The sequence below is a fragment of the Xenopus laevis genome, chromosome 8L (genome assembly GCF_017654675.1).
Source record: "Xenopus laevis strain J_2021 chromosome 8L, Xenopus_laevis_v10.1, whole genome shotgun sequence".
Taxonomy (NCBI): domain Eukaryota; kingdom Metazoa; phylum Chordata; class Amphibia; order Anura; family Pipidae; genus Xenopus; species Xenopus laevis.
In genome coordinates, this window is record NC_054385.1 from 105,676,016 (window position 1) to 105,696,863 (window position 20,848).

At 38.5% G+C, this 20,848-nt stretch overlaps 1 protein-coding gene across 2 annotated transcripts in view; it reads left to right on the forward strand.

The window, feature by feature from the left end:
- The window catches only part of scfd1.L (sec1 family domain containing 1 L homeolog), a 61,900-nt gene extending 41,941 nt beyond the window's left edge, over positions 1-19,959 (forward strand). For both annotated transcript variants that reach the window (NM_001092557.1, XM_018228923.2), the window contains 10 exon segments: positions 213-283; positions 3,233-3,312; positions 5,080-5,142; positions 5,564-5,639; positions 7,092-7,145; positions 14,398-14,450; positions 15,034-15,067; positions 15,616-15,681; positions 16,387-16,455; positions 19,590-19,959. In NM_001092557.1, the coding sequence (NP_001086026.1) occupies positions 213-283; positions 3,233-3,312; positions 5,080-5,142; positions 5,564-5,639; positions 7,092-7,145; positions 14,398-14,450; positions 15,034-15,067; positions 15,616-15,681; positions 16,387-16,455; positions 19,590-19,613 (590 nt within the window). In that variant the 3' untranslated portion in view covers positions 19,614-19,959.
- Positions 19,960-20,848: the final 889 nt, after the last annotated feature.

Consider the following 20,848-nt stretch of genomic DNA (forward strand, 5'->3'; position numbering starts at 1 on the left):
CACAGTATGAACCCATTAAACGAGCATGTGCCTTTCCAAAGTTAACATTTGTGCAGGCTGAAGCGTGGGGCGAGTGAAGCTTGCAGTGTTTATTAATGCTTCTTTTGATGCTTCACGGGCAGAGTGATTTATCATTCCATTAATTTGTGGTTATGGAACAAATTGTTCCTTTATGGGATGTTTTACTTGTTTGTCTATTTATTTGTTTGCAGCTGGAACACCAGAAGACAAGATGCGGTTGTTCCTGATCTATTACATCACGTCTGCACAGGCCCCTTCCGAGGTAGGGTGCAATACATGTCTACAGAACTTTCCTTGAGCCTTGAAATATTTGGAATTGATGCACCTGAAACATTCTCTGTGTGGTTATTTATCAACATAGCCCTGACAACTCAGAACACACACTTCCTGGCACCTTTCAGATGATTAGATTTACTTCTTCAGTTGGCAACGAATCGGCTGGCTTGAGAAACGGCGTATGAGGTTTAAGCGTAGGGCAGTCGCACGAAAGACAGGATGCTGACATTTGCAGATTTATAAGAGTCAATCTGGTCTGTCAGTGTAATAAAAGGTGCAGTCAAAAAATTCACACGGATGCATAGTTTGCTATGTGTGTAAGTGGAAGGGGTTGAATACTTGGAAGCCTAATTAAATTCCATAGTTATTAGTTTATGGTAGTCTCCAAGGACCTTGCTTTCATCCCATTCTCGGGAGAGATTAACTCTTGCTAAGCACAGTTATTTCATAGGAAGCCCCTGTCTGTATTGTGTAACAAGGCCTCACTGTTTTCACGTGTTTGTTATTGAAGCCAAACAGGCATCCTTTGTGTGCTTGGAGCTGAGAAGGAAGGGAATATCCATTTCTTCCCAGCCTTTTCCTTGGGAGGAAATCCTATGGTCTCTTCTCTTTCTGACGCCGACCTCTGATGTGTCAAAAGCAGCTTGGTGGCTTCCTGTTTGGCATGAGCACCAATGCGAGACAACAGGAGTGTGTCTGGAATTCAGAGTGGGGTATAGACGCTCTATGCAGTGCTGGGGGACAAATAAAGCATTTCAGATGTTGCATATTCCTGTCCATTATCATGTCTGAGACATATGAAGTATCTCCAGCGGCTCTGTACAAAGGAACTAGCAGATGCCTTGTGCTCAGGGTGAAATACTGCTCTTCGTTTTCCATATTGAGTCACAACTGCCGTGGCCATCAAATAAAAAAAACTTGTGTTTTCTTGTTTTATTAGTATCATATTGACAATGGTCAAATACAGCAGAAAATGTGGCTGTGCTGCCATAGAACAATGTTAACATTAAATGCAGTGGATTGTTCCCTCTTTATATCATGAACAAAACCCAAAAGACCATAGTCTGAACTGAGTTAAATTCAAGATAAAGATATCAAAATTCACATATAAAAATAAAACTATATAAATATTTATTAACTGCAGAAATACATAGGCACTCCAAGGCTAAATAAAATGTACACATGCAGGTATGGGATCTGTTGTCCAGAATGCTCGGGACCTCGGGTTTTCCAGATAACAGATCTTTCTGTAATTTGGATCTCCATACCTTAAGTCTTCTGAAAAAAAGAATTTGAACATTATAAAATGCCAATAGGCTGGTTTAGCCTCCAATAAGGATTAATTATATCTTAGTTTGGATCAGGAACAAGGTACTGCTTTATTATTACAGAGAAAAAAAACAGATTTTGAATTATGTGAATAAAATGGAGTCTATGGCCCTGTCCATTACTGGGAGAGGAGAGAAACTGCCAAGACCAACACCATTTTTAAAAGGCGTAAGACCACCATTAAAGGGGACCATCACCCAGATATAAAAAGCTGTAAAATTTAAATTAAACATAAAATTCACTATTTATTGGGCATGTGGGGGTGCTGCATGGTCATCTCAGTCCAGACCTCATCAGGTTCAAGGGAAGGAGGGACCACTCCACTGTGTCTTGTGGTTGGGTCTGGCCACATGGGCAGATTCGGGGAGATTATTCGCCAGGCGACATATCTCCCGATCTGCCTTCCACCGGCTAAAAAGTAAATTGCCTGGGGCAGGAACATGGAATGCTTCGTTTTCTGAAGTCGCCCGTAATTGCCTCACGAGGAAACTTTGGGTGACTTCGGAAAACAAAGTGCTCCATGTGCCTGCCCCCAGGCGATTTACATTTAGCCGGCGGAAGGAAGATCAGGGAGATTAGTTGCCACGAAGAAGAGGAGATTTGTCGCCTGGCGACTAATCTCCCAGAATCTGTCCGTGTGGCCAGACCCTAAGTATGCGTTCAATTTACTATTATAAATCTGCTACATGTAGAATTTCTTAATTTGTATATCTGACATTGACACAAACCTTCTGGTGTGAAAGACACATTACGTTTTGAGTTATATTGGTGTGGTTTTAATTCAGTTTGTAGTGTTTGAGCTAATCGCTCGCTGCTGAGAGGTTTACTCACATTAATTTAATTAATAGCACACAGTCCTGCTGAGTTATCTAATACAGTGCTGGAGTTAAGTGGTTTAACTAGTGAGTCCCTTAATTGTGATTAACTTTATATCTCTGGATCAGCAGATGGGGTCTGCATTCCCTGGGGCCCAATGGTTGCAAGGGCTAGGGTGTATTTTTAATGATGTACTTTAATAAATACATATACTGTGTTAAGTTTACGTGTGGATGTTTGATAACTTCTAATATCACCAATATCTGTATTTCAGCCTGGGTGGCCATTAGTTCCTCAAGTCAGACATTGGTTTTGTTCATGATATTAAAAAAAGCAATTGTGGAAATAAATATAGTTGATATCACTTGGCTTCAAATCATTTTAAAAGAAAAAGGATTTATTAGCAAATACCCATTACATTATTGCTTGCTTCCTGGCTGGAAGAGTAGGGGGGGGTCATTTATAAACACTGGGCAAATTTCCACATGGGCAGTTACCCATAGCAATCAATCAGATGATTGCTTTCATTGTTTTCCTTGCTGTTGCCTGATAAAATCTACCCACTGATTGGTTGCTATGGCTTACTGCCCAGGTGCAAATGTGCCCAGTGTTTATAAATGAGCCCCAGATGTCTCAGAAATGGATGAAATAAGGAGCATACGCGCTGTGAGCGTAAAACAGTATCTTGTTAGGGCTGTTATTAACATACTTATGGAAATAGTAAAATTCTTGGAGTGAATAACGTGACTATTCCACTGATTACTGATTGCCCTGTTCTGTTTCATTCTAGGTGGACCTTGAACAGTATCGCAAAGCTTTGGAAGACGCAGGCTGCAGTTTGGCACCTTTAAATTATATAAAGCAGTGGAAGTAAGAATACAAGTATTTTTTTGCAGTTCTACACTGTATTACTACACTATCTTGTGCACAATCCGGTCATCCCAACTAGTCCTATAGTTTGAAAAAAGCGAGGAAAAACTAGATCACAGCAGAACTAGCTGCTAGTGTTATTTATTGCTACATGTTTTGAGCATCACACTCTGTCAAATGTAATTGCCATGATAGGTCTCTGGATGCTCAGTTACTATCGTGAACATATTAACAGTTCAAACACAGATATAAAGTGAAGGCTCCACTCGCAAGTCCTTTTAATGTCCAAAAATTGGAATGGTTTTTTCCTTTCTAGACCACTAGTTTCTTACCATACATAGTCCAGTTATTCTGAGGCTGTTGTTACCCTGCAGAAAAGATTTATTCAGAGAGGTTATGACCAGAAGAAACTTAAACTGTGTATGGCAGTAACTAGTGGTCTAGAAAGGAAACAAGGCCAAAAAAGATACCTTTTGTATCACAGTATTGCTGACCTAGTATAAAGATTGAACGTATTTTAAAAAAATATTGGTGCAAGATAATGAGCTTAAAAAAACAACTCTTTTCTGCTAAACAACTGCGATGAATTTGAGACACTCTATGCCCAGCTGAAATAAATCCTCCTAAGAAAGTTGTACGTCGTCTTTTAAGTAATCAAAAAACGGGTACCTATGCCTGCTTTGTTTGTGTATGTTGCCCATCTAGTATTAGGAGTAGTGATTATCCATCCATTGCAAGTAAGGTTGCCACCTGGCCAGTATTTTACAGGCCTGACCGGTAAAAATGATGATTGACCCCAATGTTATTAATAGGGAAAAAATCTAAATATATAGAAAGGCCAGTATTTTTTTCCAACCCTAATTGCAAGGCATCCCTTTTAAAATAAGGGATTTGTTTTCATGTGATACTAGTAATATATTTTACCTTTTTGAAATGCCCTTGTGGTATGGTATATGTTGGCCAAACTTGCAAACCTGTCATAACAAGAATTCAAGAGCACCAGGGTGATATCTAGATACTACTGTTTTTACACATTTCCATAAGGCCAAACTTTGCCTTTAGCAATAAATAACACTAGCAGTTAGTTCTGCTGTGGTCTAGATTTTCCTAACCCTTTTTCTAATTATGTGCACCTGGAGTGGAGATGTTTAAGAGAAGACTAGGGATGGACAAATTTTTTCGCCTTGTTTCCCCGAAAAAATGACGCCCATAGACTTGTATGGTGTTGTGCGTCAAAATAAAAAGACGCGCGTCAAAATTATATTTGGGCGTCGGCGACATTTTGCCATCAGCGAATTTTTAACGAAACTGGTCAAATTCGCCCATCCCTAGAGAAGACTAGCCAAACGTTTTTTCCCTTCTACTGTTGGGTTATACGTTTGTGTAGTCCTATAATTTCCTTGCTTAATATTGTGATTGATCTGCACTCATGTCAAACATTTGTTTCTATGGTTATTTTCTGCTACATTTGTCATGGGTGTTGTCAGGGGTCTACTATCCTTAAACCAAAATACGGTTATGAAAGATTAAGGCGCTACACTGATTTTCTGACCAAGGGTCAGATGTTCTACAGTTTGTCTATATACCTACAGGTCCAGAGTTCATGGATGGTAAATTAATTTCCAGAGGAATTCTACTTAGCTAAAGCCCAAATATGAATAGATATAAAATAAAATCTCTTTAGCGTTTAACTTGACTTTTTGCCAGTTCATCCCAAGGCCTGCCTTATAGAGGATAACTGATCTCCTCATCTTGTTATTTATACAGAGCTTTTGCCAAGATGGCATCTGCACCTGCCAGCTATGGGATTGGAGCTGCCAAATCTAAAGGGTAAGATAAATGTGAACCATTGCTCTGTGCTGTGACTGTTTGCCAGTTGTGCATCTGTGAACTTGCATGGAATCCTGAACAAAACTGATATAACTTGCACATTGTGATGTTAATCAATTCCTTACTACAGTTATGCTGTCCGTGATGGCTTCCTCTTTTTGGGCAGCATAATTTACCCTAGTAAATTAATATTTGTAGCAACTTCCACTGCAATGCTCTCTATTAGTCTCATTACTGTCAATTAAGCCTGTAGCACAGTGTAGAATACCGAGTAATCTAAAACTAAAGAACTATCAAATTATTGCAATTTCATGAGCATCACCTCTCCTCAGTTAGTGCCCAGTTAGCCCCAGTAAGTGTTACTGTCTACAATGATTCTGTTCTTGGTACCTTTTTGCCATCTTGCTTTTTTTTTTTCTAGCCTGCTCTCCCGAGTTATGAATTCAGGCTCACAGTTGGTGATGGAAGGTGTGAAAAATCTGGTTCTAAAGCAACAGGTACACAAGCTTAATGATAAGAAATTTGTTTTAGTTTTGTATTTTGTTCTTATTTGTATTTTTTATTGTATAGACCCTGTGTTTGTTCTTCTAATTTATTGTTCTGCAGTCCAGTGCTTCATTTTCAAATGTCTCTATATAAATGAAAACATATATACACACAAACCACCTTGGACAGACACCAAGCTTCTAGGTTGTTACAATTTACTTGGAGTGGTCTGGCTACCATCTTCATATTCCATAAATATGGCTACGGAACAAAAGTATTGTGCTTTAGCTCTGACACTTCTGCATGAGCCACAGACAAGACAAAAATACAAAGTCGGATCAGCTTACATTTTAAAGAGGCCGATTTTTTTAAAGGTGTAGACGAGAATGTACAGAGGGAAGAAAAACAGCAATGGCTGTAATCACTTGATTACTTAATGAAACTGTATACTTTCCCTATTTATATAAAACCCTCAATTTATTCATAATGGTGTTGGAAGAGTAACCAAGTTGATGGGCCGCACTAGGGCTGTGCACAGTCCATCATCGTCATCAATAAGAGATCTTTAGCCTGTGTCATTGGGAAAGTCTATGATAGTTGCTGTAGTAATGGCACCCAAAGGCAAATATGTCTACATATGTTCCACAGTGCCCTGCATGTTCTGTATCCCAGTTCTTCTGTTGGTTTGTCTTGGTGATTTGCTTGGTTATTCTTCACTCCGCGGGTTTGGGACAAAAGAGATATATCACCCAAGTTTATTTAAAACATATTCAACTATGCAACACATACAGATATGCCACATTTTACACTGTCAAATATAGAGAATTCTGCCACAACTGTAATATGGTACGCAGCTTTATAAACAGGCCCCTTTGTGGTTCTAGTATCTTTAATGTGGATGGCATGGCCATTACACAGCGCCGGCGATCTTAACCTGTGTTGCACTTGCTAGTCTCACTTTCTATCCATGACTGTTTCAATACCCGAGTTTACTTGTATTATCTATAGCAGTTAAGCTTATAGGTAAAAGAAGGTCCCCTTTGTAAAAGTACTTGCTTGGTTCATTAAAGCTGCCTATCATTAGTGGTGTGTGAGCCATGTTGCAAGGGACGGGTTAATCTAGGCACCTTCCCCTCCCAACCAGTTTCCCTATCCTGTTTGTTTTGGACACTAAAAACAAGAAGCTTTGTGAATGTGCTCAGACATCTGATACAAACCCTGGACACAGAACTTTCTGTCATACATCATGCTGGGCCTCCCAATTATAAATATGTAATAAAATGTCAGCTGTTTATTTTGTACCGTGACACTCTTTGGGCTGTGGGAAGGAGGCTTTGGATGCATATATTTGTGTCTTTTACTATCAGTTTGTGTTCTGGGTGAGGAGAAACTGTGCTACTTATGTCTCCATATGCAGGTACTCCATTTTGTATAAAAACTCTAACATGAGGTATTTATTTTAGAATCTTCCAGTTACCAGGATCCTGGACAGTTTAATGGAAGTAAAGTCTAATCCGGTAAGAAGACTATATGATGTGTATTTGCAATCTCATGGCTACTGTACCTGTTCCAAGCCCAATAATTTGTTATAATTTGTCCAAACTCAGTATGATACTTAAATCAAAAGTGGTTAGGAGGTTCAATTTTTGCAGCTATTCTAAATCATATACTGGGCTGGTCACACCATGTTAATAACAAACTCTGGGTCGAAGTTGAGCAGATAACTACTAACCCCCTTACTCCACCTTCCCTGGATAAATACACCATAGACTTTTTTTCTAAGAATCACCCTCTATTATCCAATACCCTAGAAGTCTGGGACAAATTCAGACAAACCTATATAATAACAAGATACCCTTGCCTCTTATTACTGGGTTTTTAACAATCCATCATTCCCACCAGCTTTTAGCTGGGAACACTTCAAAAGCTGGTTTATTGATGACCAACTGCAAGGGATACACCTACAGGATAATGGCTCCTTGACCCCTAAAGCAAAACTAGAACAACAGTGAATGTTCACTTTGGGTTCCTGCCAACCAGTGGCTCGCGAGTTACGTGTTACTCACCATCCCCTTGGATGTTGCTCCCAGTGACCTCAAAGCAGGTGATTATTTTTGAATTCCTGGTTTGGAGGAAAGTTTTAGTTGCATAAAAACCAAGTGAACTGCCCAACAGAGTCTCCTGTAGGCTGCCAGTCCACATAGCCACAACATTTATTTTGTTCTCCCCTAAGAATATTTTCCATGCTTGTGTTGCTCCCAAAACTCTTTTTTTGGTTTGAATGTAGCTCATAGATAAAAAAAAAAGTTTGTGGACCCTTTCAATAAAAGCTTACCTTTATCTCTTACCAAAGAAGACAAAGTTTATTTAATAAAGATTACCTGGAATATTTCCCAAATCCAGTCAACTGTGTTGGCGATATAATGCAGCACTTGATCCGTTACTGCATATACTTTGTTATTGCCCTAAAAGTAAATCCAGTTGGGATACAATACAGATAAAAGATTCATTATCCGGAAACCCGTTATCCAGACGGCTCAGAATTATGGGAAGGTCATCTCCCATAGACGCCATTCCAAGCAAATAACCCAAACTTTTAAACAGGATTACTTTTTTCTCTGTAATAATAAAACAGGTGCTTGTACTTGATCCAATATAATTAATCCTTATTGGAGGCAAAACAATCCTATTGGGTTTTTTAAATTATTTTCAGGTACACTTAAGGTATGGAGATCCAATATAGAAATATCCCTTATCCAGAAAACCCCAAAAAAGCTAAATAAAAGGTCCTGAACGTTTTGGATAACCCCATTGCCTAAGCTCTTTCTGATCCTGCATATGTACGCTTCTTCTGTATGTCCCTAGAGGACACACAGATTTTTTTGTAACTCCGCTCTCCCACATCGCAGCTAAATTATAAATCCCTAAATATCGAAAATAACAATATGTACCAGACATGAAAGAATGGCTGGCAAAAGTTGAAGCGCTAAGATGTTTTGAAGAACCCTCTGCTATTAGAAATAAGCAGATCAGAAATAATGCAGACCAATGACGGACAAGGTTACTTTTTTAAAGAAATGAGTACAGAATGCTTGTGACCCAGGGTTTTCTAGATAAGGGGTCTTTGTGTAATTTGCAACCCCATACCTAAGTCTACTAAAAAAAATTATTTAAACATTAAATAAACCCAATATGGTTGTTTTGCTTCCAATAAGGATTAATTATATCTTAGTTTTGATCAAGTACAAGTTAATGTTTTATTATTATTGAGAAAAAGGAAATCATTTTCAAAATTTTGAATTTGATAGATAAATGATAGATAGATACAGTAGATAGATAGATAGATAGATAGATAGATAAATGATAGATAGATAGATAAATGATAGATAGATAGATAGATAGATAGATAGATAAATGATAGATAGATAAATGATAGATAGATAAATGATAGATAGATAAATGATAGATAGATAAATGATAGATAGATAGATAGATAGATAGATAGATAGATAGATAGATAGATAGATAGATAGATAGATGATAGATAGATAGATAGATAGATAGATAGATAGATAGATAGATAGATAGATAGATAAATGATAGATAGATAGATAAATGATAGATAGATAGATAGATAGATAAATGATAGATAGATAGATAGATAAATGATAGATAGATAGATAAATGATAGATAGATAGATAAATGATAGATAGATAGATAGATAGATAGATAGATAGATAGATAGATAGATAGATAGATAGATAAATGATAGATAGATAGATAAATGATAGATAGATAGATAGATAGATAGATAGATAGATAGATAGATAAATGATAGATAGATAGATAGATAGATAAATGATAGATAGATAGATAAATGATAGATAGATAGATAAATGATAGATAGATAGATAAATGATAGATAGATAGATAAATGATAGATAGATAGATAGATAGATAGATAGATAAATGATAGATAGATAGATAGATAAATGATAGATAGATAGATAGATAAATGATAGATAGATAGATAAATGATAGATAGATAGATAGATAGATAGATAGATAGATAGATAAAAGAGTAGATAGATAGATTAGATAGATAGATAGATAGATAGATAGATAGATAAATGATAGATAGATAGATAAATGATAGATAGATAGATAGATAAATGATAGATAGATAGATAGATAGATGATAGATAGATAGATAGATAGATAGATAGATAGATAGATAGATAGATAGATAGATAGATAGATAGATAGATAAATGATAGATAGATAGATAAATGATAGATAGATAGATAGATAGATAGATAGATAGATAGATAAATGATAGATAGATAGATAGATAGATAAATGATAGATAGATAGATAAATGATAGATAGATAGATAGATAGATAAATGATAGATAGATAGATAAATGATAGATAGATAGATAAATGATAGATAGATAGATAAATGATAGATAGATAGATATGGTAAGTATTGTATGCCTTGGTTTATAAATATATGTAGGTCTCAGAGGCTTTCCCTGTTTTTGTAAGCTGTCTCTTTTCCCTGATGGCTACTGGTGTTTGTTATTGATGGTATCTTTTTTTATTTGCTCCAAGCTACCAATGAAATATTAATGCTAGTGTTTTGGAAAAAACACAGCTTCCAACCAAACCCCTTCCAAAAAAGATTCTCCATCAGCCAAAATTCATGAAAGGAAACCTCTCGGGCACTTTTGATCTAAGTGTCCCAGGGCTGCGTGCTCTGCAGTGCACAGAACTTTTACATACACGGGGTTACACAGGTTAACACTTTCTGCTTTCGCTCTTGAATCCACATAAGGGTTACACATTTCAAGCCATAGAATAGTTGCCAGCATTGACAAATGGAGAAAAGTAGTAGTTGGGTTTAAGGAAAAGATTTTTATTTCTCCGAGTTGAAAACCCATATAGCATTATGGCTCCTAAGACCATATGTTGTATTCTCCTCGGCCTCTATACAGTATGGGATCTGTTATCCGGAAACCCGTTATACACAAAGCTCCGAATAACGGGATGGCCATCTTCCATAGACTCCATTTTACTGTTATGTCGGAAGGCAGTGTTATGTATAATATACAACTATACAGGCTAGGCGATCATTCTTCTTCTTCTTTATTAAGTTATATGAGAACATACAATTGGATATCTAGAAATAGACATAAAACATATAAAGATATGAAAGGGTTGTTCTTGTCACTGCTCAGCCAAGACCAGAGCTATTTACACTTCTAGATTTAACTATGTTTAGAGATATATGAAAGCACAATTATTTTGTTTTTATTCCTAAAATATTCAGCACAGTAAGACTGCAAGTAAACATCCAGCCCTCACACCCTAACTGGCCTTCAGTCCATTGCCTCCATCAAATGTTTAGGCACCCACAGGAGACAGGGGATGATCAAAACTGTTTTAGCTGCTGTTTTAAGAGTAAGAAGGGCAATAAATGAAACATGCAATATCGTTTTTGATTACAGTTGTGCTCCTTAAGGCCCCCCATACACGGCCAATAAAAGCGGTCAATGCAACAGCTTATTGGCCTGTGTGTGGGGCCCCCGACGGTCTTCCCTGACGATCGGGTAGGGTTAAAAATCCGGCGATCCGACCATCCCTGTTTTGCCTGAATTGTGATCCGATCATTGCGCCCTAGGGCCCACGATTGGATCAGCCCGATATCGCCCACCTCAATGTGGGCATATCGGGGAGAGATCTGCTCGTTAGGCGACATCGCCAAACAAACAGATCTCCCTGTGTATGGCAGCCTTTAGTAAAGCAAACAAATACCAGATTTGACCACACATAGGGGCAAATTCACTAAAGCGTGAAGCGGCTAACGCTAGTGCAAATTCTCCTGTGTGACGTCATTTTGTTACTTTGTCGATTTACTAACTTGTGCTGCTGTAAATTCGCTAGCGAGTGGACCTACTCTAGCGCTACTTCGCACCCTTACGTCAGGCAAAGTTGCGCTATGGCAAAGGGATGTAACTACACTAATTCACTAACTTGCGCATTGTACTGAACGTTACCTATTGCACCAGACTTGCCTTCACCACCTTAGACCAGGTGAAGGGCAATAGAGTAGATAGGGATTGCTTCAAAAAAAAGTTTAAATTTTTTCAAGTCCCAAAAAATGCTGGCGTCTTTTTTTTTTTTTTAAAGGTAATGCTTTATTCGTTTAAACATATAAAACATTTACAAACATTAAACAGTTTTATTACAATCTTGTGTCGATGTCGTTATTGTAGCGTAATTGGTACATATTCGTTCTCTCTTTTGGATCATACCACTGCCTTAATTGTGTCAGAGTCATCAGAGGGCCTTTTATTCCCTTGCATCCCTTGATCGCAAGCCCGGCCCCGACTCCCACCATGGGCTCCATATCTTATCAAATTTACGGGTTGTGCCTCTAGTTTCATGCGTAAGCTTAATCATGGGAATAGCCTCGTCGACTAATTTTATCCAGGAGTCCACGGTGGGAGGGGTGGGCCCCATCCAATGCATAATAACACATTTTTTAGCATAGTATAACAAAACTCGAAACCTAGTTCTTGCAGGGACAGTAGGTACTAATTGGTCCACTATCCCCAGTAGGCATACCTGAGGTGAGTTCACCTGTGGAAAATCTAGGGTAGTTGCTAGGGCAGTCATTACCAGAGACCAATAGGCTTTTATTATCGGGCAGGCCCAGATCATGTGTAAGAAGTTTGCTGCCATTTCACCACATCTAGGGCAATTGTCGTTATTTCCTTTACCCATAGCCTTAAGTTTCATTGGGGTTGTATATACCTGATGGAATGTTTTGTATTGAATCAGTTTATCTCTCACGGATATTAAGCCGATATATATTGACTCTGTCGCTTCCTCCCAGTCCTCCTGGGTGAGCTCTGGTACAAGTAATTGCCATTTACTTTGTGCCTTGTGGAATGGAGGGGGGATACTTGCTAATAAGTTGTGGTAGAGTTTAGATATCAGTTTGGTGGGTTGCCCTACCGCCAGGGACTCTTCCATTGCCAATGTAGTCAACACCGGGGAAAGAGTTCCAAACTGTGCCCTGAATAGTTGACGGATTTGGAAGTATCTAAACAAGGGAGTGTGAAGTGGAGCACATTTGTCCTGGAGCTCTTGAAACGACAGGAATGTGTTATTTATTAGAAGGTCTCCCAGAAATTTGATACCCCGTTGTGGCCAATATAGAAAGTCGTCTAGATTCCGAAAATGTGGAAGATTGGCATTGCCCCATAATGGGAGGGAGGAAATCAGACACAAGGGTTGTTTTTTAAGCTGTTTCAGTCCTTGACACCAAGCTTTATGGGGTGTAGTGATAGAGGAGGGTAAGTTGCCCACGTCTGTGAGCTTGCGATACGGTAGATTCTTAAGGCTTTCTAGTGACCCCGCTATGTTGGCTTGCAAAGCCATGTTGGGGTTGTATGGGTCAGGATGAAGCCACCAGTGTAGGTAATAGATTTGGGATGCAAGGTAATATAGGTGGAGGTTGGGCAGGGCCATGCCTCCCCCTTCTTTATCAGCTGTCAACTTTTCCCAGGCCAGTCGTGGTACTTTTTGGTTCCATATAAAGGGGAGAATGAGATGATTGATTTTTTTAAACACCGAGTTGGGAATATGGATTGGAGCGTTGTGTAAATGGTATAGGATTTTGGGGAGGTATACCATTTTGATAAGATTTATTCTCCCCCACATTGTAAGTGGGAGATTTGCCCAGCCTCGAAGGTCGGCCTCTAGTTTTGTAAATGCTGGCGTCTTTTACTTTTTTAAGGGTGATAGGCTTAAAAAGATCATAATTTTTCCCCCCTACATTTCCTAACATATGGCACCTAAACTATACAGTGGGAACATGTTTAGGGCAAAACTCTATTTTATTTTATAAGGCTTTCCCAGGCTTGTGTAGTGTAATGTATTTGCTGCTACATATACGTCCATTGTACTTTAACTTGGCGCCGTATGCAAATTAGGCATCGCTAGGGTAACTTTGCTTTGCTTGACGAATTAAAGCTAGCGCAAATTCACTACCTTTCGCCTCCCTGAGCACAACTTCGATTTTTAGTGAATTAGCGGCGCCCTGGCGAAGTGCGGCGAAGCAACGTTGGTGCAACTTCAGAGATAAGTAAATTTGCCCCATAGATCTGTTCCTTGTCATTTAATCATGTGGGATTTGGCTACACTCGTGAATATTAAAAATTAATTGATAAACTCACTTGGCTCACAGGACTAATGATCAAAAGATGGTAAAAGATGGTTATTAGACATTTGCTCAAGTCCAATTTATGGTCAGGTGCTCTTTAGATGGGACAAGGTTATTGGCTTGGAACTAGAGTCCTGCATGGAACCAAATTCTAAGACCAGGACCCGAACCACAACCCGCATATTTACTTACTTTGATCCGCTACCCGACCCCTACCCGCAACTGCCTTATCCGCAACCCACCAACTACCATCAAACAGGAAGTCATGGTGCTCAACCCGCTGCAGGACTCTACTTGGAACCACCCCACAACTAACTGGCCTTCAAAATAGGTTTCCAGGAGTATTGTATAGCTCGGTTTTCTTAGAACCATAGAACTTGGAACCCCATTGTTTCCCAGGAAAAGCCTAGTTTGTGAACTACTGGAGTGTAAAAAGACTGGTCCATGGTCAATTTTAGACATGTTGTAAGTCTGGAGGTTTGTTTTATTCTCTGTTTTTCCAGTTTATGTGATCTTCTCTTTCACTGTGCCACAGGAGACTGACGACTACAGATACTTTGACCCCAAGATGTTACGGGGAAATGACAGGTGATTCTTCCACTCTTCTCTCCTTGGTGCTCTGGTTTTCAGATCCTTCTCTAAGCTCATAACAATACCATTAACATTCATTAACACACATCATGATTATGGCACACAAGGTGATTGATAGTGACAATAAAACCCACAGATCATTTCCCATTGGCAGTAATGATAAGTGGCATGATTACCAATGCAGTAACAATGCAGAAAATGTAACGTTTGGTGATACCTTTTATTGGCTAACTGAATAAGTAACAATTGCAAGCTTTCAGAGCACACAGGCCCCTTCTTCAGGCAACATACAAAAGTAGTAAGGGATCCAAGAGTGTAACAAAAAAAAAAAAATTAGGAAACTTTGGAACCCCAAGCTTCTTTGTTGCTTGCTATTGCTCTCAGTGGGAAAAATCTCCTTCCATATCCCTGAATCAGGGATCAACCACATATTTTGTGCGCTGTATAGATAAGGATAAAGTAAAGCTGCTATAATGGGTCTTGCAGGGGGATCTTTGTTAGTTGTATTGTTTCAGGCCACCAATATAGTAGAAAACTGTTTTATTGTGTCTGACCTCACATTTGTTGTTCTTTATTGCAGCTCTGTCCCAAGAAACAAGAATCCTTTCCAAGAGGTAAGGCGTAAAGCATAAAGCTGTGCATGAATCTTTGCTCCATATGAAATAACCTGTAGTTGCCCCAGCGAAGGCCAGTTTTAATGTAGGACATAAAGGTAATTTTGCCTTGGGTACCTCACAATCGATCCTCCTGAAAAATGTTGATGCTAAAATGACACATACAAATACATATTACATTGCATAATTATAGATATATTTATTTTTTATGTTTAGAATGTCTGAACTACTGCCCCATTTCTTAACTTAAACTCTCAGCATTCTAAAATGATGTGAAGGAAGTAATTAATTGACAGATGGTGGGACACAGCTTTAACATCCATGATACTCCTGCATTGCTCTAGATTCTTTATTTTCCAACTGTTCTAGCCCCCACCCCAACCATTCAGGAAGCATAACTGTTGAATAGATCATGATATTACCTGTAATACAGGTACAATATTCAGGGAACAGGCTTTTTGTGTTGCGTTTATGCTGTTCTTTTACAATATGTATTCTGTTCCATAAAATAACTGAACAATGAGAAACGCATTTCTTTCTCTCCGCAGGCTATTGTGTTTGTTGTAGGAGGTGGAAACTACATTGAGTACCAGAATTTAGTAGACTACATCAAGGTATAATTATGTTTGTTTTTTCTTTTTTGTTCTCCTTGCACCTCTGTCCTACTCATGTATTCTAATCCTATCCTCCTGCTTCTCCACCCTTGCCATCTAGACAGATGTCATCACCTTCCTCCATCTGCTCATTTACTTTACATTCATCTATTCTTCCTAAAAAAAGCTACAGCAATTATATGGCCTCTGGCCAGGGTGGTAGTTAGCTTTCTGCTCTACAACCACACACACAATTAGCACCCTACAGACATTGTTTATATTGAGAGAAAGGGGGTATTGGCACGCCAAGCACAATGGCTACAGCAACTTGTTTCTCTATATTTTCTCTACTTACTCATTTTTGTGCTTTCCTGAGTGTCAGGCTATTCCCTGTCTTTGGATGTTTATCCCAGTTGTCAAAGCAGAACTCCAATCCCACTATACACTCCAGGGAAAAGCTTCATAAACCATTTCCAATAAGAGCTACCAGGATCAGTTTATAACCAAGTCCCAAAATAGGCACACACAGCTTTTTAAGGTGGGTTTCTGCAAACCCCTTTAATACAGTGACATTTCTTCCTTCAACCCCTGTCTTCTGAGTGTGTCAGAAGAACCAGTGATACAGCACAGCCTCTTTGATACAGAAAGAGTAAGCGACTTCATAGAATCAAATAAAGAGACCTGTTTGCTGTACTTATCTGACATTTCATGTTTATTATTTCCTAGACCAAGCAAGGAAAGCACATTCTATATGGATGCACAGAACTGTTCAATGCCACACAGTTTGTGAAACAGGTGAGATTCAGTAACGTCATGGGATCAGACTTGATGACGACCAGGCAGTGCTTTGCATGACAGAATGGGATATGAATAACTGAAGGATAAGCAATAAAAAGTAACAATATTACTAAAATTGTAGCAACATTGAGCAATAGGTGTTTAGCTGCCAGGGTTAGCACCCCCTTTGCAAAAGCTGAAAAGAGGCCGAAAAAACCCAAAGGCAAATAGATCAATTGCAAAGTTTCTAGGAATAGTACAATCTATCACATACTATCACATACTATAACTTAAATGTGAACCACCCCTTTAAAGGTGTTTGGCTCAATTTATAAATAGGGGTTTTCTTAAGACATCCATCCAGCAGGTTCAGCATTCCACATAGCTGCTTGTTACAGTTGATAGAGAATTAATTTAATGTTCTTATCAAATTTCTCTCAAAGGTAGGGGGGCAGGAAATTCCGAAGGTAGAATGTAATTTTTTCTGGTTGCAGTTCAGTATATTATCTGTAATGCTTGAGACTTGGGGGGGTGGTATTTTCAGGAAAAATTAACTTCTGCAATCAGTAGCATAATGGCACCCTGCCTAAAAAAAAATATATATATACTATTTCAAAAAAGTATCCGCACTCTATTGTAGCTCAGTAGTGGGTGCTTGGTCAAGGGTTTAGCATATAAAGTTCAGATTGGACCAGCACTCCATTTGAAATTTCACATGAAATACATGTGAAGATTCAAGGATTTTTCATCCTTGAAAAAGGTCCCCAGGTGGGACCGAAACGTCGGATAAAAATGTGTTTTGTTTGAAAATAAACACTAATACTTCACTACAGAACAGTGTGTGCTGATCCTTCATAAGGCTATATATATATATATATATATATATATATATATATATATATATATATATATATATATATATATATATATATATATATATATATATATATATATAGCCAGCGTAATATGAGTCCCTGCCCCATTGGGGCTTGCAATCTAGGGTCCCTATCACATTCACGTAACATAGTAGATCTCATTGTGTAATGTAATAGTAACAGATTAGGAATTGTTAATTTATACAACTGTATTGAGCTACAAGAGGGAAACAGTATTTGCAGGTACAGGTATGGGATCCGTTAACCAGAAAGCTTCGAATTACGGAAAGGCCGTCTCTCATAGATACCATTTTAGCCTAATAATCCAAACTTTTATAAATGATTTCCTTTTTCTCTGTATTATTAAAACAATACCTTGTACTTGATCCCAACTAAGATATAATTAATCCTTATGGGAAGCCAACCCAGCCTATTGGGTTTATTTAGTCTTACGGTATGTAGATACAAATTACTGAAAGCTCCATCATCAGGAAAGTCCCAGGCATTCTGGATAACAGGTCCCATACCTGTAATATATAAATGAAAAAAAAAACTTTTTAAAGATTTAAGTTAAAATATTATATGGAACATATTCTCTTAAACACTGCATGTTGCTACTGTTGCTGCCTGTGTACAGTATGTACAGTATGTACAGTATGTCCAGCTGAGATTCACGATTAAATCCTTCCAACTTGGCTGAGGAGCATGTCCCCTGTGTAATTTAATTTGGGTGTGTTGGAGAAATAACCAATTACACACTTAAACCCATAATTCATATTTTATCCGGTTGGATGGCACTTTAGAAAGTTTTTCCAAAACAGTTGAGGCAAAAGAAATATATGTATATATTAATAATCTTCCAATAAGTGGGCATTAAAGGTAAAGCAGCTTAGAAATTATTGTTTATTATAAGTTACTAGACGCCATGGGGAAATGTGTATACAATTAAGAGTTCCTTTTTGACAGATCTTTTTACCCCTGCCAAAGTACATTCATCAAAGTCCTAATGTCTGCCAGGGATTAGCCTCTCGTGATGTCCAATAGACTCAAGGCTCCAATCTTCCTGAGATGCATATCCCTGCTGGGATTTAGGGCTCCATTTTATTCTGAATTGCATATCCTTACTAGGACTCAGGGCTCCATTCTTCCTGAGATACATATCCTGGTGTATCTCAATAAGAAATGAGCACTATCCCTGTTAGGACTCGTGTATCTCAATAAGAATAGAGCACTATACCTGGTAGGACTGATATCTAACTAAGAATGGAGCACTATCCCTGGTAGGACTGATATATCGAAGTAAGAATAGAGCACTATCCCTGGTAGGACTGATATATCTAAGTAAGAATTAAGCACTATACTTGGTAGGACTGATATATCTAAGTAAGAATAGAGCACTATCCCTGGTAGGACTCATGTATCTCAGTTAGAATAGAGCACTATCCCTGGTAGGACTCATGTATCTAAGTAAGAATAGAGCACTATCCCTGGTAGGACTGATATATCTAAGTATGAATGAAGCACTATCCCTGGTAGCACTGATGTATCTAAGTAAGAATGGAGTACTTTCCCTGATAGGACTGATATATCTAAGTATGAATGAAGCACTATCCCTGGTAGCACTGATATATCTAAGTAAGAATGGAGCACTTTCCCTGGTAGGAGTCATGTATCTTGGTAAGAATGAAGCACTATCCCTGGTAAGAACCAGGGTTCCATCCTTCATGAGCTACATATCCCTACTAGGGCTCAGGGTTACATCCTTTGGACTGAAGGCCTCATTCTTCCTGAGATGCATATGCCTACTAGGACTTACGACTCCATACTTCCTGATATACATATCCCTCCTAGTACTTAGGTTTCCATTCTTCCTGATATACATATCCCTCCTAGTACTTAGGTTTCCATTCTTCCTGAGATACATATCCCTACTAGCACTTAGGTTTCCATTCTTCCTGCGATACATATCCCTACTAGGACTCCGGGCTCCATTCTTCCTGAGATACATATCCCTACTATGACTTAGGACTCCATTCTTCCTGAGATACATATCCATACTAGGACTTAGGGCTCCATTCTTCCTGAGATGCATATCCCTGCTGGAGCTTAAAGTTCTATCAGTCGGGATAGTCTAGCTGGAAGAACTTTAGAGGTACTGATTTGTCAAAGGGGCTCCTGTACCACTTGGCCAGCTAACAGAGCTTAATTTTAATGTATAATATGTATTCTATACAATTTCTGCTGCTTTTGCTGACATTTCTGTCTTATATTCTCTAGCTATCTCAATTGGGCCAGAAGTAAGAAGTGGATCACTGGTGATGATTTTTCTCCACTTTAGACACAGATTTGTGTAAGCCATAGGGGACTTGGCCTAGACTTTCACAGTACCATGAACTCTTCTTGCACGGTGTCAGAAATCAGAGGGGAGACTTCTCATCTCAACACTTTGTATGTCCCGTGGGGCATGATGTACATTACAAAGCAGTGCTTTCACAGAGCTATCACTGCCAACAAAGAAGCTAAGGGGCTACCTTATTTAACTCCTTCATTGTTGGAAGTGTCACTCCCAGGATGGTTGGCATTAACTCTGCCTCTGTACAAAGAGGGCTTATTACCAAATAAAAACAGATAATATGGTTTCATTTTATATAGCTCTGCTTGTGTCTGTATATTTACCTGCTAATTGATATCTGTTTAAAGAGCACCCATGAAGAACCAGTATTCTTTTTTTTTTTTTTTTTTAAGTTTTTATTGCACATTTGACAAGCCATTGAAAAGCATAAAATCAACATACATCATAGAGTCCGAGTATTTTGCCAAATTTATCAGGCATTCCACGAGCTTCATTCGTTATCTTAATCATTGGAAGCATACGATTCACCAGATTTATCCAGTGGTCAAAAGAGGGAGGTATAGGTTGCAGCCAGTGTTGAATTATGGCTTTCCTAGCATAAAACAGTAATGTAGGATTCTCGTATATTTTTGAGAGGTAGAACCAGTATTCCAATGGAATTATTAGCCTGGCATCCTTGTGGCACGAAGATGGTGGTACAATTTTACCTTGCTTCCAACAGGATCTTATGTTAACAGACTCAAGAATACTGATATGGAAGCGGTTATATGCTGGGAAGCATACTCAGAGAAGAGATTTAGGGGCCGATTCACTAAGCTCGAGTGAAGGATTCGAATGAAAAAAATTCGAATTTCGAAGTATTTTTTGGGTACTTCGACCATCGAATTGGTTAAATTCGTTCGAATTCAAACGAAATCGAACGATTCGAAGTAAAAATCGTTCGACTATTCGACCATTCGATAGTCGAAGTACTTTCCCTTTAAAAAAAACTTCGACCCCCTACTTCGGCAGCTAAAAGCTACCGAAGTCAATGTTAGCCTATGGGGAAGGTCCCCATAGGCTTGCTAACCTTTTTTTGATCGAAGGATTTTCCTTCGATCGTTGGATTAAAATCCTTCGAATCGTTCGTTCGATCGAACGCAGGATTAGCGCTAAATCGTTCGACTTCGATATTCGAAGTCGA